Below are 27,467 nucleotides of genomic sequence, written 5' to 3'. Positions count from 1 at the left end.
GCACGCTGATTGGTCCAAAGCGGTGGGTGTTTCCGCCGGGAGCGCGCACACACTCGCGGGCGCGCGCGGGGGGAACACAGAACACGCTCGACGCTCCGACTCGAGTCTCGAGACCCTCCGCTGGAAAGAAGCGCGATGCCGTACATCCTCATCAGCACACAGATCCGACTGGTGTGTATGGGACGTGAACGAGCACATGACGCCTGTCATTCTCATGTTATGCATTACAGGATTATACACACTTACGTTGTTATATAATTCACCTACGTGTGTGTGTGTGTGTGTGTGTGTGTGTGTGTGTGTGTGTGTGTGTGTGTGTGTGTGTGTGTGTGTGTGTGTGTGTGTGTGTGTGTGTGTGTGTGTGTGTGTGTGTGTGTGTGAGCATCGCATGTTATTATCACACGTGATGTGTTTATGTTCTGCTTTAAGAATGAGGAAGTGAAATGTTACATTTGTGATTGTGTGAGCTGTCGTGTCATTATACCTTTGAAACTGAAAACCAAAGTGAGAGTGAACAAAAGTGTAACTCTAGCATGCGTTAAAGTCCACTAATACAAGACTACAGTATCATTATATCAGCAGATGTGTGTTTTAGAAAGGAATAGTTTTAGAAGTTAGTTTCAGAAGGTGTCTGTCTTTAGGCGATGTGCATTACACAATTAGACATTTTTATAAGCATGTCAGTTGTATGTTGCATTCAGCCGTTTCTGTGTGTGCCAAACAAGTCACTGCGTTAGATAACAACATACCAAGTGACATTTATTTTAAGACACAACAATTACGCTTTTCAGGATTTTGACATTTTTGTAATATCATGTTTTGTAATGTTGAACATGTTTTCTTTTCTTAGAATAGAGTTTTGTTCCAAAATAAGATAACTCCATTTTTAAAACATCACGTTTTTGTTGTGTTACTTAGTTAGCGAGCTGTATATTTTGCGTTATTATGGCTTAAAACAAACCCAACCAACTGCAGTTTGATTGATATTTATTGGATTGCACAAAAACATAATTATTGAAATCTTGGAAAAACGAGTCTCAAATCTCATTTTGGAACCAAAGTCTTAATTTCTTGCACATTGTATTTCTTGGAATACGCAAATGGAACACAAGCAACAGTGAGTATATTGAACAAATGGTGTTTGTTTCAGGAGACGGGTCCGACCACGGTCGGGGACGAAAATTCAGATCCCGCTGTCATGAGATACCTCGGGGCCCGCAAAACTACCATACTGGGAAACAACTTGTAAGTGTAAAAAATCAAATTTTCTGCCCTTAAATGGCTTTTACTCCTGAATCTCATTCTGTTCGTGTCGGTTCTTGTACATTTAAATCAAAGTGTCCCAAAAGGGGTCTAAATGCAAGTGTTTGATGGTCTGATAATGCCAGAACTCAAAACTAGCAATGTCAATCTTCCTCTAAAATTCGGTCTGCTGGCTGATGTTGAATCTTCATCTTCCCGAGTTTGCATTTAGACGTAAACTGTTTGTTAACGCCTTACAGCTCGGAATACCACGTGGATGAACCTCCGAGAGTGGTCTTAGACAAACTGGAGAAGATCCGCTACAGGGTTGTGACGATGACCGGTGTGGGACAGACGCTGGTTTGGTGTCTTCACAAAGAAACGAGTGACTCTCTGTAATTCAGGTTAACATGATAAATGTGTTTGAGATGAGATGAAGGTGCTGTACACAGCAGGGAATTTTCATAAAAGCGAAGATGCAGTTAAAGCTCATTGACATATCATGATGAGACGTGTTATTGTTGCTTTGCCGAAGAGACTCTTGAACTTATATGTTAACATGAACAGAACTTTTCATACAAAGAAGAAAAGCAGAGAACCGACACGTTTACAGGTTTATCAGTTTATTACCTTTATGCATGAGAAGTCATTCTCTGAATAATGGTGTCATTATATATGTAAGGACAGCAGACATTGAAGTTGGGCTACGTCACAAAGTGTTGTAGTATGTTGATAAAGCATGTGGAATATGAAGTGTTGAATCTCTCCCTAAATCGTGACCTTCTTTTGGGTTTTCTTGAAGATTTTCTTTTACTAAAAGCATCTCAAAGCTTTGTTACAGGTACATTCCAGGTTTCTTGTATTGTAAAGATGAGAATTCATGTTCATGGCAGTATAACCTTTGCTTGTGTGAGGAACTGTAATAAAGAATATTTCAACTTCATTTTTGGAGTCAACTTAAAATAATAAGGCAACCTATCAGAGGCAGGTGTTGAGTTAACTTTACAAACAGAGACTGAAGCCCACCCAACTTAAAAACTTCTGTTTAAGTCATTAGTTTTCACAACATTGTCAAGTTTACCGAATGAACAACAGAAACAAATATTTTTTGTTGGCTGAACGTAAAGAAAATATAGATTGATTATTGAAAATAAACAAATGTATTAGTCTTTTATTACAATTGTACATGTTTTCTGCCTCAAACAGACCAAAATGTTGATCAAATAAGTGTTTAGTCAATTTGTGTTGAGTACATTTATATCGGTTTTGCCATTGTGTCATGCACTTACATCTCAACATTGAACACACAAACCTCAACCATGTTAACAATAAAAACAATCATTCATTAAAAAAACTATAAACACAACAGATAATCAACATTAACACCAATATTAAAGCATAAATTAAGCCAGCAAGAACTAAAACACTTGTCTTTATAAGAAAACAAATAAGAAACACAGAACTGAACATGCTGCAATGCATCTTGGGAACTCTTGCAAGACTGTTTTGTAAATTGGTCAAACTTTCTTACGCATTTTGACCAGTCCAGTCAACAAATCTTTGTTTAGGCAAAGATGTTTACATGCAAAACAATCATTTGACTCCTTTAACTAAAAGTGCTACGTTTATCTTTGTTGGGAGAATGTTCTTGCAAGTCGAATGTTTTATGTGATCCAAAGTTGTGACACGCTTAAAAGTCAGATTCGTTCAATTGACTTAAAGCATCTGATGCACGTTACAACATCCAAGATTATCAGACAGAAGTGTGACGTGACGTGTGCACATGCTTTTCTATAGTCCACCGGGACACTGTGACTCGGAGGATATTATAAGTAACGCATCTAAGAACTAGATTTGACAACATTTGCCAGATTGACTAGACATTAAAGAGCAAAACTGAAGATTCTGTTTAGTGGTCAGTCTGTGACAATACTTACTGACAATGTCAACATTTCTTCACTGTTATCTATACATTCATTAAAGGAGAAAACGAATTAAACTGTATTTGGTCACTTTAGAGTGTGTTTTGATTCGGGTTTTACCCGTCTGTGGACGGTTCTGAACAAAATGCATCTGTGGCTAAAACTAACATGCTTCATACATTATCACTTTTATCACTGAAGAGCTCAGAGTATACAGACTAAAGAAACGATGAAAAAGGTTTCCACACACATGTTCCAAAATTCTATTTGCCAATTGTAATAAATTGAAGCTGTAATTGTTTTTCCAGTGTTGTACTGCTTTGTGTGTCACCACAGACTGATGAAGATGATGATGAGAGATCTGAGGAGAAACTCCTGTAGACCACATGATGAAAGCAGTCGACATTATTCATGAATGAAGATGCCACATGAGTCTAAAGAACAACATGAATGTTTATACTGTATAATGAATACATATAAATGGAAATGGCTAGAAAAGCAATGATTATAGCCACCGCAGTTTCTCATGGACACTTAAAGGGACAGTTCACCCAAAAAGAATAGTCTTTGTTCTTCTGCAGAACACAACAGGAGATATTTTGATCTCCATTGTGTGAACACAAAACCTCAGAGAAGATGCTGTATCTTCTGTTGTGTTCCACTGAAGAAAGAGTCAGATTTACAACCACATAAAAACATTTTTGACAGAGTTCTATATAATCACAATAACATCTGTCAAATGACTGCCGTAAAAATGTTTCATAAGAAATCAAAACGAGACTTTTTTCTCCCAGAGGAGTTTTATTGATCTGTATTTGTTTATTTACACAAAAAGGTAAAAAGTCATAATAAAACAAAGTGTGTGTGAGGTCACGCCGTCTCGTCCTCTTCATCTCTCTTCATCTGCTCGATCAGTGTCTTCCTCTCTTCGGCCTGTCTCAGTCTCATCAGCACCACGCTCTCGTAGTCACGCTCGCTACGCAGAGAACCCTACAGACACAAACATAAAATTAATATCCTGCGGTTTCACTTTGGTTTTTCTTATTTTCACATATATACGTTCTGCTAAACCAGGGATTTATTTCATGGAAATCACACAATGACATCATACAAAGCAAAGCAAATTCTTAAAGTGACAGTTCACCCAAAAATAAAAACTCTGTCATCATGTACTTACCCTCGTGTCATTTCAAACCCTTTATGACTTTCTTCCGCACAACACAAAAGAAGATATTTTGAAGAATGTTGTTAACTGGCATTGGTTTTGTGTTTTTGCAATAAAAGAAAATGGGGGTCCAGTGTTGTTCCTTTACCAACTTTTTTCAAAATATCTTCTTTTGTGTCGTGTGGAAGGGTTTGAAATGACACCAGGGTGAGTAAATGATGACAGAATTAACATTTTTGGGTGAACTTTCACTTTAAGACGCGAGCAAAGCAAATGAACGCTGTTTTCTTCACTTCCACCATCTGACATTCTGGTCTCTAAATATGATTTTCCTGGAAAAACAATATAAAACTTCTCAACAGGCCGTGTGATTTGAGGATATCTGTAGCACAACCGCTGTGGGACGAATGAGACATCAAAGATTTAATGCGGAGGACTCAATTCAATCGGCCAATATCAACAGTTACGCTCGACTTCAGAAACGCCCCGAGAAATAAAACAAGCGACATTTCGCAGTCCTGTAGTTTTATTGTAAAAACATCTGAAACGATCAATGTCAGCGATGTAAACGAACAAGTTCTTCTCCGGCCAGAAACTGGCTCGAAGCTCTCGGCGGTTGCCGAGCAGAAATACAAATAGAAAACTGGTACGCTTTGTTTATACTCGCGTCCCGAATGACTGGCCTGTTTTCGATCACGCAACAGCGTTTCAGAGAATCTGAGGTCACAATCCTGACTCAGGCATTCTGCTGTGAAGGTTTGCTGAAGCGTTTGGCCTCGCCGATGCATTATTCAGAGTATTAGATCACACGCGGACACTCAGAGTATTTCTTTCATTCATCCATCAATGATGTTAAATGTCCTGATGCAGAAAACGCCGGAGGTCAGAAAATAGTGTTTTAGCATCTCGAACAATCTGTCAACACTTCAGAATGAAGAATTCAACGGTCATTCAGTATAAAGTGTGTCATTTCGAAATGCTAAACATGAAGACATGTAATCCCTCATTTATTTACGAAGCATGTGTCTGATCTATTCTGCCGATATCAAACCGACCTTATTTCTACTGCAGGATTACGTGCGGTGTAATGAGTCAAAAAAGAAGAACAGGGATCTTTCACCCCCCGCTGAACTATAAATAAATAACAACACAGCATGGCCGTTCTGCAAAACAAACGTGTTGTTAAGGTTTTAAGGCCAGAGATCAATACTGCCAGAGAAAGCCGTCTCTGGCTTCCAGCATGTGCGTGTCTACTGAAACTAGGAATAGCAGGAGAGAAAGTGATTGTGCATCTGGAAGAGATGAATGGGGTCTCTCGCTTCAACCACTATTCGTGTGCCATGAAAAAAAGAGCAAAGAGAGAGAGAGAGGGAAGCGTAGCATTCCGGAAGCGAGGCTGCTATTAGCATTCCAATGCCATGAGCTCATTCCTCCATCAAGCACCTAACCACCAAATATCACGCAATCTCAACCAAGTAAATAAACAACCTCTACATCTTCAATAAACTAAACAACACGGAGGGAAAAGAAGGAGCGTCTCCTTAAAGAGCGAGTTGAATCCAGGCCCAGAATGACACAAAGCGTCCCGGTTTGGTTTTAGTGTCACGGCAGACGAGACGAGTCAGACGGGGGTCACGAGGAGATGAGCCGCTCGAATCTGGTTTGCGTGTCTGTTCTGAAAGCAGGAAAATGAAAATGTTGTTAATGAAAGTATCTTCTATTGCTGAAGGCCGTGCCGTCATGGGATCGAACTCTACTGTATTTCTAGCTCTGATGTAAGCAACTTAAACTCGTGCTAATACGGACATCCTCAAAAATCACGAGCAAAAGTATGCAAGGTCAAAGAGAATATAACACGAACGTAAATACGGCTTCAATCGAAAAAGAGGACAAACACAGACAACCATGTTGCCAAGAACACGATACCACTGAAATTCAACAGATAGAAAATAAACACACAAATGTCACCAGCAATGTCACAATAAATCTGTTTAATGTTGGACTTTATCAACGTTTTAATAATGTGACATTTTGTGGACACACAGTTTTGTACACTGAATATGAACGGCAACACAATGTCTAAGTTTTTTAATAATTACTTTAAATTATATTACAGCTAGTAAAATGTAGCGATTGTAAGATTTTACATATATTTGGTCATTGTCCTGTTTTTTTATACTATTTTCTTTTTTATTTCAATGCTATTTCTCAGCATGCACTCTTAAAAAAAAGGTGCTTCAAAGGGTTCTTTGATGCCATAGAAGAACCGTTTGGTTCCATAAAGAACCTTTAACATCTGAAGACCTTTATAAAAAGGTCAGGAAGAGATGGTTCTTCATGGAACCAAAAATGGTTCTTCCATGGCATCTCTGTGAACAACTTTTTAAGCACCTTTGTGCATCTTTGCAAATATGTATTAAACGTAAAGCTGCTTTGCAAAAATGTCAAAATGTGAAAAGTGCTATAAAACATGAACTATTTAATTATAAATCAATCATTTTTATAATAATAATTCAAATAATAAATGAACATTTTAAATCAATAATATTCAGCTATCAGCGTTGAATGCACATGTAAAGAAGCTTGAAAATGATGCATGACGAGAACTTTCTCATCGGAAAGAAGACGACGACTCATCTCGAATGTAAAAGCCTGAAGAGTTTGTTTTTCCTAATCGAAATCACACGACACAGCACTTCTGTTGAAGCTTCAGAGATGATAAATGTGATTCATGAACACGCAAAGAGCCCTCGAGCAGAAACTCAGCAGCCGCAGGTGACATCACATGCTCTCTCGCGCCGCCGCTACAGCGCTGATGTCACATCTCTCAGCTCCAGGGTTTTCCTGTTTGCGGTCAGAGGGATGAAACCAATAGCAGGTTGGCCGATGACATCACCGTCAGCGCTCGTGTGTATGTGTGATGAATCAGGCTGGAAAACTCTGACTGCCGCAGTCAAAGCGGTCCAGAGAGAGTCGCAACTGCTAAATGTGTCGCAGCAACACACGAGAGCAGCAGGGACCTCGAAAACCCACAAAAAAGTAAAGTAGAGTACACAGATCTGTAACCACGACACGACACAGCCGTATTTATAACGCACACACAAAAGCAGCGTGTGTGTATATAACATACAAACATACACACACGAGACGACTTCAACACGCACTCTTCATCAGTAGCTGCATCTGGCGGCCATCACGGTTCAGTTATTCCCCACGGCCAGACAAACACAAGACACTGAACAACATCAAGATCATCTCCCTCCTCACACTCGGTCTCTGGGTGAAGTTAAGAACGCATGGATGTTCTCAAGCGGGTTCAGATACGAGCCCAAGACCATTACACAGAGACGTTTCTTTCAACAGCGTCCACGAGAGGTGGTCTGCTCACGCTCTGCTGGAGAAAAGATGGTCACAACTACATATTTACTTTGATCTGATGACAGACTGCGGTCAGCTTGATAAATGAGAGTCACACATTTCTACAGAGGTTGTGTGTGTGTGAACTCAAAATACACTACAGCAATTATCATGAAAAAAACACATCAAGTGACAATATGACACAATACAACTTCCAGGTATTGTGTAAAAACAGAGATGCTTCCTCCTGCAAACACAATACAGAAGGGTCAACACAGACAACACATACACAACATGGAAAGAGCAGACGAAACTACACAAACACAATACAAAGACAAATCAAACACAACACATACACAACGTGAAAACAACAGACACAACACACACACACACAATAATGCATACACAATAACATATAGGCAACAGACACAACAACACACACACACACACACACACAAAGAGACAACACAGACACAATACAGAGACAACACATACACAATACAAAATAAAGACAAAGAAAATACTCCCGGTCATCTTTTACTCACTCGTATCTATTCCAAACCTGCATTACTTCATGTAATCTCTGTGACGCTCATGAGATTAACACTAACAGCACTAATGCTATTAATAAACTAAACATTTAGTGAAACAGATGGTCATGTGGACATTGTTATTTTCTACTCATTGGAATAGCATAAAGTCACTCAAATCAAGTCAGTTTGCAACAATGTGAGGGCACGTAAATGAAGCGCATTTTCATCTCTCCAAACTCAAACGTGCAGCGCATATCACCGATCTCTAATATAAAAACCTCTTCAGCGCTGTGGCACAGCTCCACACATCATGTCCAGAAATCCCAGCCAACATCTACACAAGACATATGCTTTCAAATATTCACTATATCATATAAACACAGCGATTTTACATCTGAGCTCATTTATTGAAACGGCCTCAATGGCATTGAATATACTGCCGATATGGAACTACATACAGCCGCTATTATGCATTTCAGCCCGAATCACACGAGCCTGACATCTCATCTCATTTATGTGCAATGAGCAAGCTGTGTATGAACGCCGAGTCCAAATAATGCTCTATGAGCAGAGACTCGCAGACCATCCAAACCGAACATTCCTGATTGAATAATCACACATCATCCAGAGCCAAGAGATGGGAGGACGTAAACATCCACAAACCACCAGAAAACCACACGGATTCTTCCAATGATAACAACAACAAGATTATTAACAAGAAATATTCTAGAGCCAATATGATATTTCATTCCTGATATAAAATAATGTTTTATTATATCTATATATATATTTATAGCGTGGTCTGTTTGAATACTGGATTCTGATTGGCTGGAAGCCAATGTGCATTATAACCCTTTAACGCACGGGTAGCTCAGTTTGACCTGATTTGAAATGAACTGACAAAATGACTTAAATTTTATCTAAAATGACACTGTAAACATCAATAAGAGCTTTAACTTGGCACATGACCATGGTATCAGCGGGATAATCCACAGCTAGCCGTGTGTTAAAGGATTTTAAAGCATGCAATCTGCTTTAAAGCATGCAAGTGTTATCTCTTTTTGGAAACAAACTCTTCATATACATATACATATACAGGCCATTCTTCCATGTATCCTTCAATCCCAGAATGCATTGCAATCCACTCAAAATAGAAATGTACTAGATCTACTTTTATGAACTATCTCATGCACTATTTGCTAGGTATTTTTATGCTTTAAACATCATGTTGACTTAGCATCAGAATGCGTCCTTACCACCAGAAGTGTTGCGACAAGTTGCAATAGAACGCATTAGAACCCATTATAATTTTAAATCGTGTCCACACTGGATGCGACGCGACAATCACTTTAGCATCGCGCCACAACGCGTCCGGTGTACACACGAGGTTAGAAGGCAGCTCAATAAATTGGCAGTAATAAATTCACGAAGGCACTAAGGTTTTAAAACAAAGCAGATGTCTCAAGTCATCCGAAACTTTAAGGAATTAAAGTTATAGAATCACTACCTCAAGAACGGTTTACGTGTTTATAAATGATCCATTTAGACTAAACACAAAAAACACCAACAATTACACGAAGACACCACAATTCATAATTCTGAAAGCGCTCGAGGCTTTTATATCTGCCAGCATTTCCCAGCAGCAAGAAAACAGAAAGACCCAGCGCCCAAGAGTCTGGATCAAACTCAACGATCTCCGCCTCTCAATAACACGGCCAAAAATAATCAAGCCATCCTCTAAAGTACATTCCAGAAATAACCTGATGCTGTTTCACCTCGAACGTCTGGCGCGTTCGGTGCGGACGTTTGGCCTGAGACGGCGAAAGCCACTTAATATTTTGATGATGTGTTTGCATGAAAGCGTTCCTCGTCACGGCAGAATGAGTGCTTGTTGAAATTCACAGTTCCAGTACTGGATAAATGTTATGATGAAGAGCTGATGTTTGGTTTATGTGAACGATTGCATGTGTAGAGAAAGACCTGGATCTTCTGAAGCAGATGACGGACGGGCGGCTCTTTGTTTGCTGGACGCCTTTTAAAGGAGAAAACCCTGTTCGTGTTCTCTGCGAGATTCCCCTCCGACCATCCGGGAACTGACCAGGAGCCATTTGTTTACGACAGAAAAATAAAATTAAAATAAAACGTTGTTTGGATTAAAAAAGCGCTCGTATATCGTGCAATGAAGACTTTTGTCATGGAACACAAATGGACCATCTGAACAACGCTCCGGTCAGAACGGCGAAACAACATAGACATCGGCAAAGTTTATGACATATTTCCTACAAATATAAAAAAGACTTTGATCGTCACTCCTTTCTAAAGTCATCCGAGTTTCAGAAGAGACGTCAACAATGTGTCAATCTGAGCTCAGTCAAGTCTGCGATCGAAAGTCAATATTAGTGAAGATCTCAAGATGAACTCAAACATTTCACATCACATTTACTTCGACAATCTACATTCATTTACACCTCCATGGACTCATTCCATTTTTATTTCCATTAAAGTTTAAATATTTAAATGAAACATCAAATCTCACCGAGCGATAAAATCTTCTTTAAAAGATCACACAGACGCATAATATTCTTGACATTTACAGCCATCACCATTGATTAACTTCCTCTGACGTCATGCGTTACATGTCGTTCTCTCTACTGGGAAACCCAACAATAGTAAATCTGGAGACAAAAGAAGCTCTTGATGTGTGTGCCGCTGCGGGCGTGTGGGCTGGAATTACCACATGTCAACAGAACTTGCGCAAAGGCTTGTCAGCCTGTACATACATGTATCAGAGCGACAGACCTTGTTCTTTTGAACTTACACTGAAAAGACATGAAACATCAGACAATGACACAGACATTAGTAAACGACAACATCATAATGTGCTGTGATGATGAGAGAGAGACCTCGAGGGCGAGACGGCTCAGGTGCGACGAGGCTTCCTCTGTGTATAAGAGCGAGTGCCGGTTGCCAGGTGTGACGCGGCTGCCGACCAAACAAACACTGCACTAAAGAGGAAGACGAAACTCAATCTCACCTATACCTGCCGTTCATTCCTCATCGCCATACCGGAACGATGCAAAGATCTGGATTTTAAGACAAGGGATCGAGTTGGACGGGAAAAATAGAAAGCACCTGATCTGAGAGAAAACTTCAGTCGGTGAAGAGTCTTTGAGATACGGTAAGAGAAATCTCTCTGTGCCTGGAGTGACACCTCGAATTACTTCCACAATCATTACACGCTGTCACGCTTGTGCAAAGACATAAAGGCAACATGGCTGTTTGTATTCTTAAACAAAAGCATTCACATCCATATTCAGAAATTCACCTGTTTCATGTGTCAGTTGAATCAATTGAAATGTTGTTGAGCAAGAGAATTGTACCTTTATGACTTTATGACATGTGTTAGGTAGAAGATCATCGACTGATTCAAGTTCAATCGGATGGATTTGTTTTCTAACCCGACAGGTCTGGTCCTGTTGGCGTAAACGCGTCTTACATTCGCTCTTGTTCAGATGAGGGCGTGAGAACTTCACATTGTACCTGCACATCTTTCAAGGTAAGACTCGGCTGTCAAACGTTCTGCTCAACAACCCTTTAGACTGTGATCAGATCTTATACAATCACGTTAATTGTATTAATAAAGACGAATTAAAGATTGTCTATGTTGTGTTTGGAATGTAAAGTAAAACTCGGCTTAAAGAATTAAATATTTGGCAAAAAGACAAGCAACATATGAGTCTTTACGGTGTTTAAATGACTGCTGTAGTCTAAAACATGAGAGAAACAACTAAACTGATCAACTCGACTCAATATTTAGTTTATTAACTGATAACTTTTGTGTTTTTCTATGCATTTGCCGAATGAATTTGTAAAATAAATAAATTTTTCCAAATTTAGCTCTCCAATATCTTTATCTTGACGCTTTGGGGGCAATCTGCAGTTCGCGTCCAAAACCGCAACTGCCTCGTGTCTACATTTAAAATAAAGAACTTGCGCGCGCAAAAGATGCGAAATGTGAACCAACCTTAGGTAGCCCCTAAAAGTGCAAACATTACACAAATATGCCAAAGAGACATCACTTTTGTATTTCATTATTATATATATTTTAGACATCACTTTTATATTTAATGAACAAGTGTGTTTCTGTTACCAGTTGTTAATGTTTGTACCTAATTTCAGGTGTTTCAGATCTTTATTAGTTGAAACCCTCGAAATCCTGCGTTTCCTTCCAAACAGTCGGGTGTTTTCCTCCCCGCTGCGTGTTGCATGTTTGTAAAGGAATGTTGTAATGTTCGGGCTCATCGTCTCCCGCTGATACTAAAGTGCGGATTAAACCTTTATAGGCCGACAAAACATGTTTCTGTAGTGCCGTATGGATTTAAAGAGCGAGGGCTGCGAGTCACGAACGCTGATCTAATGCGTGAGGAAGCGTTACTCGCACAACAGAGGTGCGAACCGGACGCTGCCAAAACAAATGGGACAGATTAACCTGTACATCTAATTGATGTTATACATGGAATTATGTCAAAACGTCTTTTTATGAGAACGCAGTAGGGTTGCACGACATTGAAGACAATTCTGATATGCAGTCACTTGCTAAATATTGTGTAAAAACTATTTCATTTAAATATTTTTTAAACAAACGTGTTTAAAATTCTTTCTGGAATAAAAGAATGCAATCTCTCGGTCTTGGACTATAATAGGATAATTCAATCATTTACATAGATCTTGCAGCCTCAGAATGCATGTTACAAAAAATCAAGCCTGCAACTATGACACTTTACAAAGACTGCTGTAAAGATGTTGCAATAACCGCAATAAATTAATATATAAATGACCCGCGGTTAAAGTACAGTGTGATTATGGTCCCTGCAAATCTCTGCTCTTTTAACAACGCTCGAACCGTATCTACACCGGATGGGTACAATGGGTTCTAAAGCATCCGGTGTAAACACAGTGTTCGCTGTTACCAGTCCTGGATCAGATAAAAACAAGTTAATAAAGAAATACAACATTTTTCATTGAAGCCGCATGTGAAGTGAAGGTTCTGCAGAGCTGCACACAGAGACCCACGGAGAACCTGTGCCCTCTTACACATTTTTGGGGGGATACAACATTTGTGGAAAGAAATCACACATAGCAAAGAATAAAAAAACAAATTTGATGTTTCCTGTAAATTTTGGTAGCATTTCACAATAAGTTTGCATTTGTTATAAAACTGTTATTGTTAGCCAATTTATTTAGCAAATGTTTTCGTTGAAGTAGGATGAATTATTCCTTGTTAGTTCATGTTAGCTAATGCTAATGCGTTAACAAATACAACTTCATTAAAATGCCTTAACAACATTTCCTCGCATTTATTGTGGTTTCAACAGAGTATTACAACATCAAAATTTCTACTGGAATTTTAGAAAAGATGGTTTATATCAGTCACTGGTTTGTTGCGTCATGCCTACTGTCATTTTCTGACGAAACTGTTTTTCTATAATCTGCTTCAGAAGCAACCGATCTCCACGAGCTACTCAAATAAGATCTGAATGATCAAAATGCCGCTGAGGACGTCGCTGCACCGCAAACCAGCGTCTGGAAAATGGACGAGGAGATCATCCAACCGCAGAGACGTTCTGTCTGTCAACATGATCAGTCTTCCTCTCGGAGACTTCACACACCTTTCACACATCAGCTCTGACAGTCAGATGGACCGCAGCTTTGGAGATCTCTCCTTCTTAAAGACGGCGGGAAACAGCCTGATCCTCCAGAGCTCTCAAAGCGAACAGAACCTCTTTCTCGCCTGCGGCCCGCCGCCGAAACCCCCCCGGCTGAACCCGGTGGAGGGCTGCTGCAGTCCCGTCTGGGAACACACGCCTGTCATTCAAAGACAGAAATGCAGCTCGATGCCCCTCCTGGACAGCGAGGAAGCGGACGATGGGAAGCGGCCCTCGTCCCTTGAGCCGGCCAACAGTCCCGATCGCGGAAGTCTCAGTTCTGGACGAGATTCAACGCAAACATACTCGGAGGAATCGCAGGCGGATGAGATGGATTCAGCGTTCAGTTTGGATCTGGGACCCTCGATATTGGACGACGTCCTGCAAGTGATGGACAAACTCCACCAGCAGAAGTGAGACGGAGCGTGAACTGACCCATCTGATAACAACAATGCTGAACATTTGCTTAATGTTGCACAACGAAGAACTTCTTCCTGGAAATGTAGGATTGGGAAACTGTTTTCCAGACTGAAACGTGTTTTTTGGTCCAAACCATACACCCTTTTAAAGACAAAATATCCCATTGGGTTGAAATCTGTTATATAAAGAGTGGCTGTCTGGCTGTACAGAAGTAACTCCACATTTCATGAGATTCAGGGTTTTTCCTGCTTAAATTTCATCTCGGACACAAAAAACACTGCGTGCATGAAACAGATTGTCATTTGTAGAGGCGCTGTTTCATGACCAACACTGTGAGACGCTGTAGAGTTCAGTAAAAGAGCTTTATTAAGAGCTGTTTAGGTGTTTTGTGTTCAATTTCTTGAAAAGGTTTCCTAAATTAACTCTTTACTAAATGAAAATGTTTATAAGTTGGCTCGTTGAATCAGTGTTATTCTGTTCCCGGCGAGTTCGCCAGTATGAACGCACATTGCGATCAGAAGGACTCGATAAGAAATGACTTCAATTTGATCAGTAAATCATTCAACACACAAGAGAACGTAGTGTGTGAATGAGCTTTGCTCATGTAGTTAAAGTGCTTCATTATGGGCTAAAGGTTACTTGAAAAGGATAAAAGGCTTAAATAAAAAAATGATTGAATAAATGTAATGCTTTATATAACTTATTAGTTGTCATTTTCATACATTTTTTTAGAACTATATATAAGTGAGACACTTAAAGGGACGGTAGGCCTACATGCGCGTTGAGGTGATTGTCCGGATACAGTTATGCGTTCTTGAAAAGTGTTAGTCAATGTGTGCTGAAATCTAGCTAATCATTGAGCAGAATTTATTTCACCTCTTCAACCGTGCGTCTGTATATTAGTAACTTATTATGGTTGTCACGGAGTTCTCCAAACATCGAACAATTTTGACAAATTCCATATATTTATTAATTTAAACAGTGAATTTGGACATCCAAGGATCCGCGAGGACAGCGACGACACCATACATAACATCAGCTTTGGAGCCCAAAATAAAATACTGTTGCCAATTATTTACTCTTATGTTGTTCGAAAACTCAAAAGAAGATATTTCGAGAAATGTCTCTGTGGTTTTGTGTTCATATAATGGAAGTAAATGGGGTTCAGTTTTGTTTGGTTACCGAAGTTCATCAAAATATTTTCTTTTGTGTCCCGCAGAAGACAGAAACTCATACAGGTTTGAAATGATACGATGATGAATAATTCAATGTTTAACATTTTTGAGTGATTTGTCCGTTTAAGCTCTTCCTGCTGCTTTAATGGGCTAGTTGCACAAGATGGCGCTGGTGAGTTTTAGCTTAACCAAGTGCTCAGCAATGTAAAGAGTATCTGTCATATCGCTGATAGATTACTTTCTTTTTTATACTTAAAAACACCCACATAAATAAAAGCAATATAAAGCCACATAAACATGCTTTAAGTAAGGGATAATCCACAGCTAGCCGTGTGTTGAATGCACGACCCGGAGGCCAAAGACCCATCTGACACGAAGTGGAGTGCATTAAAAACGCACGGCTATCCCACTTATACCATGGACATTTGACAAGATATAGGTTTGATTTCTCTTAGCCGCTGTTAATGTTCAAATCACCAAAACAAACACACCCGACCCCTCCCTTTCTCTTTTGTCAGCGCTCGGCTCGACTAATGTCCGTCCGTGCACTGTGCACCTTACTGCTGATTGTCCACAAGGTTGTTTTGGTCCTCGGCCAGACTTTGTCTAAACAAGCTAATTGGGAAATTGGACACCCCGCCTTTAAAGCTTTGAATGATGTTTACAGTGTAATTTTAGATCAATATTTATTTTGTCAGTTAATCTCAAATGTAATCAAACTGACTGGAGCTACCCGATGCGTAAAGGGTTTTAATGCGCACCTTCCAGCCAATCAGAATCCAGTATTGGAACAGACCAATGTTTATTTTTAAAATCACTGAATTTAAATATATTGCTCAGCCCTGTTTATCGGAAATCTAATCGTGTTTGCATTGTTTTCAGAATAGGTCAGCTGAAAGTTAAATCCCTGAACGGCACGCACGACCACACATCCCAACCGCTCCTAAATCCACTGCAGAGTAACCTCGGACGGCAGCGTTCCTCTTCATACGGCCCAAAACATCACCGACACATCACGGTACACGGACTGTGTTCCCCCAAACTATACCAGGAGCAGTAACAGGGTTTCGCGTGGCTGAATGAAGTCAACACAATACATATTTGAAATGAATCACCATTGCAGAATCACAGCTGAAGTTCAGATCCGTCTGCTGAGACCTTCATGAATGAATATCGCATGAGAACACGATGTACTTTTAAACAATGGATTTCTCTTAAGTCAGTGGTTTATGGTTCTGGAGCACAAGCTCCATTAATCAATACGTGCAAGAAATCAATAGAAAAACAAACTGAAAGTCGCGGAGAAAGTCAAGACGCGCAGGTAGAGTGATAACAGACTGCAGACAGGAGCGGACTTCACTTTTTTTCACTATTGACATTCAAACACTGAGCATCGTGCTGTAAGTCAAAGCCGGCAAATGCGATTACCGAGCTTGAGCCCGTCCCAAAAGCTTCTCAGAAGCATAACGCACGCTACGTGCTGTTCATCATCAAAACCAGCCCGTTTCCAGCAGAAACTCAACCGACTTTGACACGCAAGATCCTCCAGCGCTCCCAAACCCAAACCTCTGCGACGGCACACGCGATGCAGACGCACCCACACGCATGGGACACAACAGACATCGGAGTACATCAACCTAATATTTTCACATCATGATGAAAAAAACACATCTCTGTTTTCTCAGTCTTGCAGAGATCCAATCGTCGTGAGTTTCATAGGTCGCGTTTGAAAGATGTTACAGATACACCCGATCCACTTCAGAGCTACACATTCTACACCTCCGAATGTCGACTGCAACTAAAAATGCCATGAAAAATCGTCTTTCTATCGCAACAAAAAATTTCGGATTATTTTAAGGTTTATTTTCTGACGTCAAATACACTTTTCCCCTGAAATCATACCCGACAGCTCGAACTTTACATCATCATGATACGGCCACCATCGTAAATCAGGGTAGAGAAAGAGTTTTAAACAAAGATTTTTGTGTACTTGCTCAATCATTGGGGCTGCACGACTATGGGAAAAATGATCATCACGATTATTTGGCTCAAAATTATATTCTGTCAGTTCAAAACATTTCATTTAATTTCACTTTAGCGTGTTTAACACACTTTGCAGACAATTCATATATGTTTTAATCTGCAGCCATTAAACTACTTCCACATCGTATCTCAACGTACGCTATCGTCCTAACACTCTGCCCCAAAAATGAACATTTTGTGACCGGAATGAAACCTTTTGCAAAAGAAGGATTCAAATAATACAATAATTTACAATAATTATACAAATAATTCATGTAAAGTCGCTGTTTAATAGATACAAGCTTTTAGTCCGACAGAGATGGTTTTTGGACCTTATCAGTTGTGCTTATTTTGCTTGCTTTTAAAACATTAATGACACAACAATGACCAAGGTTACATGGACATCAGTAATCCAATTCTTTGCCTTATTCTGTGCAAGCTAATATTACGATTAAGGTGTTTCCATGAGTTATTTTAGGAATATACCTTTCATGTTCCTGTTTTACATCGTTCGATTAATGGCTTACAAGCGATGCCATTCAACAATCCCTCCATATTTTCATGTATCAACCGAACAGTTCCTCTTCGCCATGGTTCCGCATACAGTTTTTGGTGTTTCATTTATTCAAACTAGAATTGTTAGCATCTTTCTTGTTTCCCATTCGAATGTGCTTTCTTGCTTAAAGCTGTAATTAGTTTTGTTGGATTTGTGGATTTAGTTACTATTAAGATGAATCGTGCCGCCCTACTCGGTCACAAATTTTTGTTTAAACCAAAACACAGATTTGAGATTTATTTTAACAATGAAATACTCATTTAAATCACAGTAAAACAACTTGGTGAAATCGCTGTCTTCTTCAGTAAAAGGAAATAAAACATTAAGACGAAAAAATCTGCAAAATGTACAGATCGGAGTTTCGTTGAAGCGTTCAAATGTGCCACTGTCTCTCACAAAAGCACCACAAACTAACCAGTGACCGCCAACACGAGGTCAAAGAGCCCACCAGAATTCCCAGAAACCTCTCCTGGACTTCAATGTAGGGAAGGAGAAGCAAAGTCAGTCTGCCAAGAGCAGATCAAGACCCACAGCAGACACTTCAGCATTTATTTTAGGGAGAATTGTGCAACTGTTAAAAGGAAATGTGCTCGGAGCTCCTGTTGTTTCTGGCAGAAATCCCGACGCGTTTGGCGAGAAATTAAAACATTTCTCAGAGTTTGCACTTTTATCTCCGTAGAAACCTGACAGATCATGACATGCAAAGACCTTTAAGATTTACACATGGCTTTTGCACGACGAATTTACCCTCTCTTTTCTTAGAACGTTATGAACAATCAATCATGATAAACAATCATTTAAAGTCTCTGTAAGACAGGAAAAAGGAAAAACTACAGATAAGAAGCCTGGAGAAGAAACATTGAGTAACACCAAACCTATCGCTCAAACTCGACTGCTGTTACGAGCATATATTTAAGAAAATAAACAAAAATCCTTAAAAGTGTTATTAGTCATTTATTTCCAGGTCCAAGAAATTTCACAAGCGCTGAGAAGCGCTGCGCGGAGGAGTGATAGAAAACACAGCGGACTATAGAGGTGAAACTAAATCCAATCCAAATAATGTGGATTTATTACCAGAGTCGTGAACGGGGAACAATTACACAGAGAACATTCATTCACGCTAAACTCCACATGAGAAACTGAAAATCTCATCCAGCGTTCACTGTTAGATATACATCGCATATTCCCAGATAGTAAATATAAAATATTGCTCATGACAGATACAGTATACATGTATAGATAAATACACAAATGGAATTATGGGATAGAGATGGTCTCAGTTGACCTTGGCTGGCGTGTAGAAACGCACTCATCTCTTCACTGTGAGACAAAGTGAGAATGACCCCGTCATAATCATGTTTTCTTCACTAGTGTCTAAAAAGTCATGAAAAGGATCCGAATTAAAAATAGGCAACGTGAAGCCAGTTGCCATAATAAGGTGCGTGCACATCGTTTTGGAAAGTCCCGAGTTTGGACCCGGACCCCGATCCACAATCCCACCCTGAACCAACCTGGGTTATTAAAGTAACTCAAATCTGGTATTTTTAAGAGCCAAATGGATTCAATTGAGTGCGCTTTACTTTCTGGAACCGGGCCACCTTCTTTAAAAGTGAAGTGTTGTACTTGTGGTGCTGTGAAATTGATCCCAACAAGCAGAAACATCAAAAAACAACCACTAACTGTGAGCAATAGTTTATAGACGGTTTAAGCAGCAACGACATAATCAAACGTTAGTGGCCCAAACTTAACTTCCGGTAGATAGTAGTTTTACACACCCTCCTGAGTTTCAAAAGAACCATTGGTCCCCGTTGACTAGCATTGGTTTTGTGTCCATACAATAGTGGTCGATGGGGACCAACATTCTTCAAAATATCTGCTTTTGTGTTTTGCAGTAGAAAGAACATCATGTAAATGATGACAGAATTTTCCTCTTGAAGGTGAACTATTCATTTAAATGTAGAACAAACTTTAAAACGCAATAGTTTGAATGTCATTTAGTCTGAATGTTTACAAAACACTACACTTGTGAAGGGATACTTCACCCAAAATTTTCATTTTGTGTATAAAATGTCCAAATGTGTATAAATGTCTTCGTTCCGAGGAAAAGAGAGAAAGATATTTGGAAGAATGCTTATAACCAGAATCCTATAGAAGATGTTTTGTTGACCACAGAAAAAGACATTTTGAAGAATGTAGGATGTTTTGACTACCTTTGCATTTTTCCTACTATGGGAGTCAATGGGGGGGAAGATCTGCTTGGTTATGAGCATTCTTCCAAATATCTTTCTCCGTGTTCATCAGAACAAAGACATTTATGGGCAATACTGTGAAAATGTCAACCTTACCATGAAAAAATTCAACCAATGGTTTTAGTACGGTAACAGCACAAATATCAACATTCTGTGGTTCAAATACCCACGTGAGATCTCACTTTGTACAGTATTTGTTTTATTTGTAATGCATGAGATTTCTCATTGTGCAGGTAAGAGCCGTTTTCAGGATTGTCACATCCGCTACATGTTCCTCATAAATGGAAAATTTAAATAAAGTCTTTAATGGTCTATGATGAGGCATCACTTCTCCATTCATTGAAGGATCTCTGTGAAATAAAATGCAATAATACCCAAAGTTTGTCGTCTCCAAAAAAACACGTCCTTTTTTGTCACATCCATAACATGTTTATTTCCTTTCTTTAAAATAGAAGATTTGTTTAGACTATCAAAAAGGGTTTAGTAAAATATAAACAGATGGTTCAATATGGTCGTAACAAATGCATTCTCTGAGCATTTTTATGTCACGTCTATAACGCAAAATGTAACCATAATGTTGGAATTGGCCTCATGCAGATTTGGAACAACTCGAACGCGAGTAAATTGGGTGAAGTATCACTTTACAACACTGCATTCAGTACAGAAAAGACATTTTCCATCAGACTCTACATATATATCTTTAGTTTTACTCTACGGACATAGTCAGAGGTCTGGATGACTTCTGTCGTGGCATAAGGTCTTGTCAGAGGTACGAGATCGGCTCAAAGGAACCATGCAGTAAGTACACAGAATCTAAAGACGGAGAAACGTGTGGAAGTGCAGGTAGAGGGAAAGAGAGAGAGAGAGAGATCAGGAACCCTTTTGGGGGCTTGTGAGGGGGGCAACATCTCGTGCCAGTCACACATTACACATGCCACTCCACCCCCACCCCCGTGTTCAGACCGAGCGTTCCGTCTGATTCTGGAGGGTCAGACGTTAATGAGACGCGTGCTGGGGGTCCAGAAAGCCTCTAGCGTGCGTGTAGTGCCGTCCAAGTCAAACAAACCCACTAAACGTATTGTTCGTGAAACTCGGTGGACGTATTTGCACAGCGATAAAACCTTGAATGTTTACATACTTGTCTTGACAGATATATAAAATATGCTTTTCACATTGCGTGCCAGATCCACGGGATGGTCTTGAGCGCTGCCGTAACGTTACACTCACGCACAGAAGCGCGGCCACACTTACGGGCACGTCACGGTCAGATTAAACTCGGTTCTGCTCAAGCCCGCGTTTCAAACAGACATGTTTGGTTCCTGTTTTAACCGCACCAGACCGAACTGTCACGCATGTAAAGGTGGTGAAGGATTCAGCGCAGGTAAACTATACCTGCAAAGAGGAGAAAACATCTGCCGCGGTGTTGTTGTGTGACGCCGGCTCAGGTTGACCCTCCAGCCATGTGATTTTCAAAGGGTTCCCGGTCAGACCGCTCTCGTTTCTAAACGCCAGATCCTGCAAATAAAACGTAAAACTGTCATAAAATAAAACAGGACTGGCAATGCTGTAAAATACGTGAGGTTCTCTCGAATTCCATTTATAAACCAGATAAACAAAACTAGATTTTCTAAAGTGCATCGTGCTGGCAACGCAAAGGTCACGGGTTCAACACCATCACACCACTATGAAAAAGGACGGCTGTCGGGATGTCTGCTTTTTTTGCTTAGGAAAGAAATTTCACATTTCAGCTCGAGACACATGATTTCAGGAACAAACTCTGCAGGACGATAAACAACAAATACAGAAAGAAAACAAGAATTTAGTTTTTCACACACGATCGCATATGGAACATGTCAATCCCGTGTAAATTCACACAGGATCAGATGTGAAGCGTGACGTTTTTTGCATGTCATCCCATTGTGGTTTTTTGTGGGATTCACGCTGAAATGTTTCAAACAAATGTGTATTTTGCACTATTGGAAAGATGTTTGTTTTAGAAACGCTTCAAAAATGAGTTTCTAAAACAGAATATCGTGTGCGAGCAGACACACATGTGCCTTCAGGACTCATCATCATGCCCCACACAGAGCCAATGACTGTGGCCTGATTCTCAGACGGGGTAAACCGCATGCTGGAGTCGAACCCACAACAGTCCTCGACTGAAATCTCAGACAGTCAACAGGTCAAGGAAACACCAGCGATTCTGCTCCACGTTAAACACGCTTTCATGTGTTGTGAAATCCCCACACACGCAGATCTTATGCTTCAAAATAAGGATTGAAAGACATTAAAATAAAATGTGAAATGCCATAACTGACCTGATATTGTGATATGCAACATGCGATAAAAACATGCCTTTCTGATTCTACACCAAGTTTGTAGAATCAATTTACAACAAACACTTCAGACACGACTGATTATACTGATTTAAACTTGGGAGAAATACTGTTAATATACAGCACATAAAACATATGATATATGAAGAGTTTGGTTCCAAAATTTGATATCTTCTTTTTTTAAATCAGGTTTTTTTTATTGCGCAATCCAATTAATATCAATCAAACTGCAATTGGTTTGTTTGATTTAAGCCAAAATAACTAGAAGAATTCAGCGAACTAACATAATAAAAACATGACGATATAATAAAAAACTTTTGGAACCAAACTCTTCATATATACATATATTGTCTTTACTGTCAAATGTTTTTTTTCTCATGATTCTCATTTTCATGTTCTTGTTACTGTAACACACCGTAACCGTAATTTTCTTGATGCTCAATATAATTCCTTAGGACATATATATATATATATATATATAAACAAACAAACACACTTACTGACTCTACTGTTTTACAATTTTACCTAATTTATAAATTGTTTGGAAAATCTTACATAATTTTGAAATGGTCTCTTAATTTTTGCAGGGGCTGTACATACAAAATATTTTAAAAAAATCAAAGTGGGTTTACACATTTTTAACACAAAATCCTAAGGAATTATATTGAGCTTCAAGAAAATTACGGTTACGTAAAAATAAATCATTTGTTACAGTAACAAGAAAATAAAAATGAGAATCATGAGGAAAAAAACATTTGACAGTAAAGGGAATTTGGAGGAAATGCGTATTTAATTCTCATGGAAATAAGAAAAACCCTTCATGTTCATGAAACAGACTTCATTTGAAATATGGCTTCCACAAGATTAAACCAATTTGTGAACAACATGTGTAATACACCGCAGATGGGTTTGATTTTGTGAAATACTTACAGCCGCTTTGACTGATCCGAACTCGATCACAGCGCTGCCGGCCTTCTTACTGGAGATTAAAATGTTCAACACGTCACCATACTGAAAAACACAAAACACACATGCGAGTACAAATTCACGTTTTTATTTTTTAAACCGATAGACAACTGGACAAGATCCCATCATGCCTCATACATTTCTGTCTGACAACAACTATAATAGCATCTCTTTCATGAGAAAGCCTCGACTTTTTCGAGAAACAGTCAGCGTGTTTGAATAATGTCCGCCTCTACATTCACTCCCTGTATCCTCTTCTCCTCCCGCCAGCGAGTGAGAACGTTCAGCACGGTTGAAGGGTTTGAAATGAGCCGTGCATCTGCTCCGGCTGCCTGCCAGAAAGATTTCACATCTTCTGGGAGTGAACATTGCAACGGTCAGTATTTGACCTTTGGCCCTCAAAGTGAATAAAGAAGTCCAGACTGACCACAAACTGACCCTTCAATTGCTTTACAACATCATTACACCGACCCGAAGGCTTTCGTTACACAAGAGTTTCTCACAAATGAAAACCCAGGTGACTTTATTCTTTACAACACAAAGGTGAGAAGTTTAAGAGCGCCTGATCGTTTAAACGATCTTTAAAACGTCTTAAGCGTGGGCGAGTCCGTAAGGGCAGAATTTGTATTTTTTAGTTAACCGCAATGAGCGTTAAGCAAGAAAGACGTTTCTGAGAACTCCATGTCCCTGAAAATCTGTTTTATCGCCGACTGGGAATGTATTTGACATTCAGAACTCAAAGTGTGGACGTGCCAAGAGTGACACAGCAGAGTCCCAACGGATGCCTCTTTCACATTTCCAAACGTTTCCAAACCTCTCTCGGGACTCGACCTGTGCTGATGTCAAATTCAAGAAGGCCAAAACACACTCGCTGCTGAAGTGTTTTCATTCTTTACATCAACAACGCTTGGCGTTGTCCATAACGGGCCGGAGATTCGTGAGCTGTTTGCGCTGATGCCGACTAATAAAGACGTGCGTGTCGAGGGACAATTGATTACAACGAGAGTCCTGACGTCATTAACGCCCTGGCCATACTCCTGAGCGGCCCGCCGCTGTTGCCAGAAGTTTCTGGAGGGGGCGTGCCGTGGGTTGCATGTGAAGAGCACATTTTCTAGCAGGTCTCCCGACGGCACTAAACGGGTCTGTGAGGCCGGGGCCGTAACGGTGGCCTGCGCCGCTTTAAGAGGGTACTGCGTGGCCCTAGGCGCTGCAAAACTTAATGGGGCTCGCGCACGGGGGAGAAATAAAAGCGCTTTAATAGCTGATGTCATGCAAACGCCGAGACCCGCGGGTGCTGGACACCAGACTGATCTCATTAAGAACTCAAAACTGTTTATTCACACACAAGATCACTTTCTCACACATCTTGAAAACAACGTAACCTGCAAAGACCGCCATGACGGTTCAGATAATCAGATTAAAAGTAATAAACGCCAAGTCGACGCTAACAACATTCTTCAAAATGTCTTCTTTTGTGTTCTGCAGAAGAAATAAAGTCTTTGACATGACAAGAGAGTGAGTCAATAATGACAGAATTTCCATCATCACTTTAAAATCTTTAAACAGATCTCACCTTCTGAAAGAGGTTTTGAAGACATTCTTGAGAATATCCAGCATTAGTGGCGTCGTCTTTTTTACATTTCCACTTCAACTGAGAAAGAAACCAGAACCGGTCAACATTACAAAGTAAATATCATTACAGTAATATACATAATAAGTAATAAAGTTTAAAATGACCATTACTATTATTATTAATACTACTAATAATAATAATAGTTTTAAAAACAGCAAAAACAATGATGATATAATATTTAATATAATACTAATAATAATGAGAAGGTTACATTATTATTATAATGTTATTATTGCTGCTGTTGTACAATATTAATAATAATAAAATAGATTTTCTTAATTCTCTACATTTGTTTATGCTCACTTTTATCGTGTATATCATTTTACTGCACATGTATTATTCACTATACTTGGGACCGTGTATGGTTTGTGCGTGGCGCGTAAAACTTCTTGTTTATTGATATTATCAATGCTCTATTATCTAAATGCTCTTTTCTATTTTGGTCATCTGGGGTGCAGTGAGATCTGGATTCAGTGTCCTCTGACCTCTCAATCAGCATGAACGAAATTACAGACCCAATTACCCTAACCCTTACAGAGAGAATCGCCATCACAAGTATGTGCGTTTCCGCTAAATCAAACAACCTTTGTGCACAGCCTCTCAGTCTTCATTAATCCAAATAAATGTGTTTAATCAGACCGTCCCCACTGAGAGAGACAAGACTTCATATAAAAATAATCACGCAGAGATGTGTGTGAATCACAGCGTTTATCAGACATCTGTCAGACGCTGCTGGGAAATGCGTTCACGCCAAACCTGACGTAACACACCGCAAAATGAACGCTGGTGTTTATTGTTCCGACAAGAGCAGACAAAGGTGAAGTGAATCCGTCCGAAGGTTTTGTGTTTGGATTAATGAGATTAAAAACACAAACACATTAGCTAATGTTCTCTCTCTGCTTCATTAATGGACACTGAAGTAAAGATTCAGTAAAGAGGACGACGGGTCACAGAGCTCAAATGATTCCCATAAGAAACCTGGGCGTATACAATACACATTCAATCTTTAAAATTCACTGCACTATGTGATTGTTAGAGAAGACTTCATTTAAGTGTGCTGCTATGCAGATGCCAAATTGTTTTGGGTTATTGCTTACCGACTCGGTAACCATATGGGGACAGGCCCTATAATAATTATATTTTACATTAACAGAAAACGTATAGACACTATAGAATAACACGAATGTAAATCTTGCTTTGTGCCTTAGAAATAAAAAAAAATAATTTGATTTTGTGTTGAATTTAAAGACATAACAGAAATGTCTTATTATTAAGCGATTCTTGAGGTCTCACACTGAGATGCTTTTAATAATTAATATTCACATCTATTCTGAATTTATAACTGAACTGAGACATAAAATTAAAACCATATTTTTTCACATGTTTTTCCACAATCATCATGATTTGAGGTGCGTAAAACAAACACGAACAATAGACAACATTGACAGTAATTCATGTCTTGGCAAAGAAAAAAACATCTACCTTCAGTTTAGGAGTGACATTCGCCCGTCCTGCTGACATAAAGAAGAAAGAGAGAAGAACAGTCAGCTCAGGTAAAGTGTCAGACCTCTGTCTCTTTCTACAGAACAGAAGCTTTAAGTGGAACAATGATTGTTTCCAGCACGTCTCCTCACCGCAGACATTCGACGGACCCCCGAGGGTCCCGCTAGCGTGCAAACACTGAGAGGTGAGTCTGGATTTATGGTGTTTGCCAAGAACTCTCAGCAACACGCACACTTTTCTTCCTGTATTCTATATATCATCCTCAAAGAGCAAGTCTGCCCCTCAGCGCTGCTTTTATTGTCCCTCAGCGTGATAGATTTTAATGTGTTTCATAGATATTGTTTATTTTTACAGAACGACAAATTCCTGCCCATGAGCACCTGCAGCGCTACCTGAGACATTGACACGACACATTTAACCAACTTCAAGCATTACAATGTTGATATTTTAGTCTTGTTGAAAGGAAAGAGCAGTTCAAAGTTCAGAAGATGCCATGAACAGTGTATGTGTGTGTGTGTGTGTGTGCGTGCGTGCGTGCGTGTGTGCGTAAGCACCCGTGTGTGTGTGTGTGTTTGTGTGTGTGTAAGCCCCTGTGTGTTTCTATGTGTGCCTGTGTAAGCACCTGTGTGCGTGTGCGTGTGTAAGCACCTGTGTGTGTGTGTGTGTGTGTGTGTGTGTGTGTG

General features: G+C 39.6%; 3 protein-coding genes across 5 annotated transcripts in view; 2 read left to right on the top strand and 1 right to left on the bottom strand.

Annotated features, from left to right (window-relative positions):
* Nucleotides 1–2,499, top strand: gchfr (GTP cyclohydrolase I feedback regulator). The gene is made up of 3 exons (XM_079458300.1): nucleotides 1–171; nucleotides 1,151–1,245; nucleotides 1,503–2,499. Exons 1-3 carry the CDS (start codon nucleotides 136–138, stop codon nucleotides 1,639–1,641), a joined length of 270 nt encoding a protein of 89 aa, XP_079314426.1. The 5' UTR covers nucleotides 1–135; the 3' UTR covers nucleotides 1,642–2,499.
* dnajc17 (DnaJ (Hsp40) homolog, subfamily C, member 17) overlaps nucleotides 2,485–27,467 on the bottom strand; it is a 31,725-nt gene continuing 6,742 nt past the window's right edge. The window contains exons 7-11 of one of the 2 annotated variants that reach the window (XM_079458297.1): nucleotides 26,764–26,792; nucleotides 25,222–25,299; nucleotides 23,613–23,693; nucleotides 21,739–21,861; nucleotides 2,485–4,154 (exon numbers count right to left, since the gene is read on the bottom strand). In XM_079458297.1, the coding sequence (XP_079314423.1) occupies nucleotides 4,035–4,154; nucleotides 21,739–21,861; nucleotides 23,613–23,693; nucleotides 25,222–25,299; nucleotides 26,764–26,792 (431 nt within the window). In that variant the 3' untranslated portion in view covers nucleotides 2,485–4,034. Of the gene's footprint in view, nucleotides 4,155–21,738; nucleotides 21,862–23,612; nucleotides 23,694–25,221; nucleotides 25,300–26,763; nucleotides 26,796–27,467 lie in introns of both variants that reach the window. The other variant, XM_079458296.1, reaches the window with a different exon arrangement.
* Nucleotides 10,891–15,040, top strand: LOC306895217 (cdc42 effector protein 2). 2 transcript variants are annotated; one of them, XM_079458298.1, is made up of 3 exons: nucleotides 10,891–11,397; nucleotides 11,685–11,775; nucleotides 13,718–15,040. In XM_079458298.1, the coding sequence occupies exon 3, from the start codon at nucleotides 13,757–13,759 to the stop codon at nucleotides 14,339–14,341; it is 585 nt and encodes a 194-aa protein (XP_079314424.1). In that variant the 5' UTR covers nucleotides 10,891–11,397; nucleotides 11,685–11,775; nucleotides 13,718–13,756; the 3' UTR covers nucleotides 14,342–15,040. The 2 variants fall into 2 exon arrangements, with proteins under 2 accessions (XP_079314424.1, XP_079314425.1); XM_079458299.1 differs by having other exon boundaries at nucleotides 11,272–11,397; nucleotides 11,626–11,775.

This window comes from Barbatula barbatula (assembly GCF_947034865.1).
Source record: "Barbatula barbatula genome assembly, chromosome: 6".
NCBI lineage: Eukaryota > Metazoa > Chordata > Actinopteri > Cypriniformes > Nemacheilidae > Barbatula > Barbatula barbatula.
Note: the sequence above shows the minus strand (reverse complement) of the source record. Positions and strands in the feature narration are given on the sequence as shown.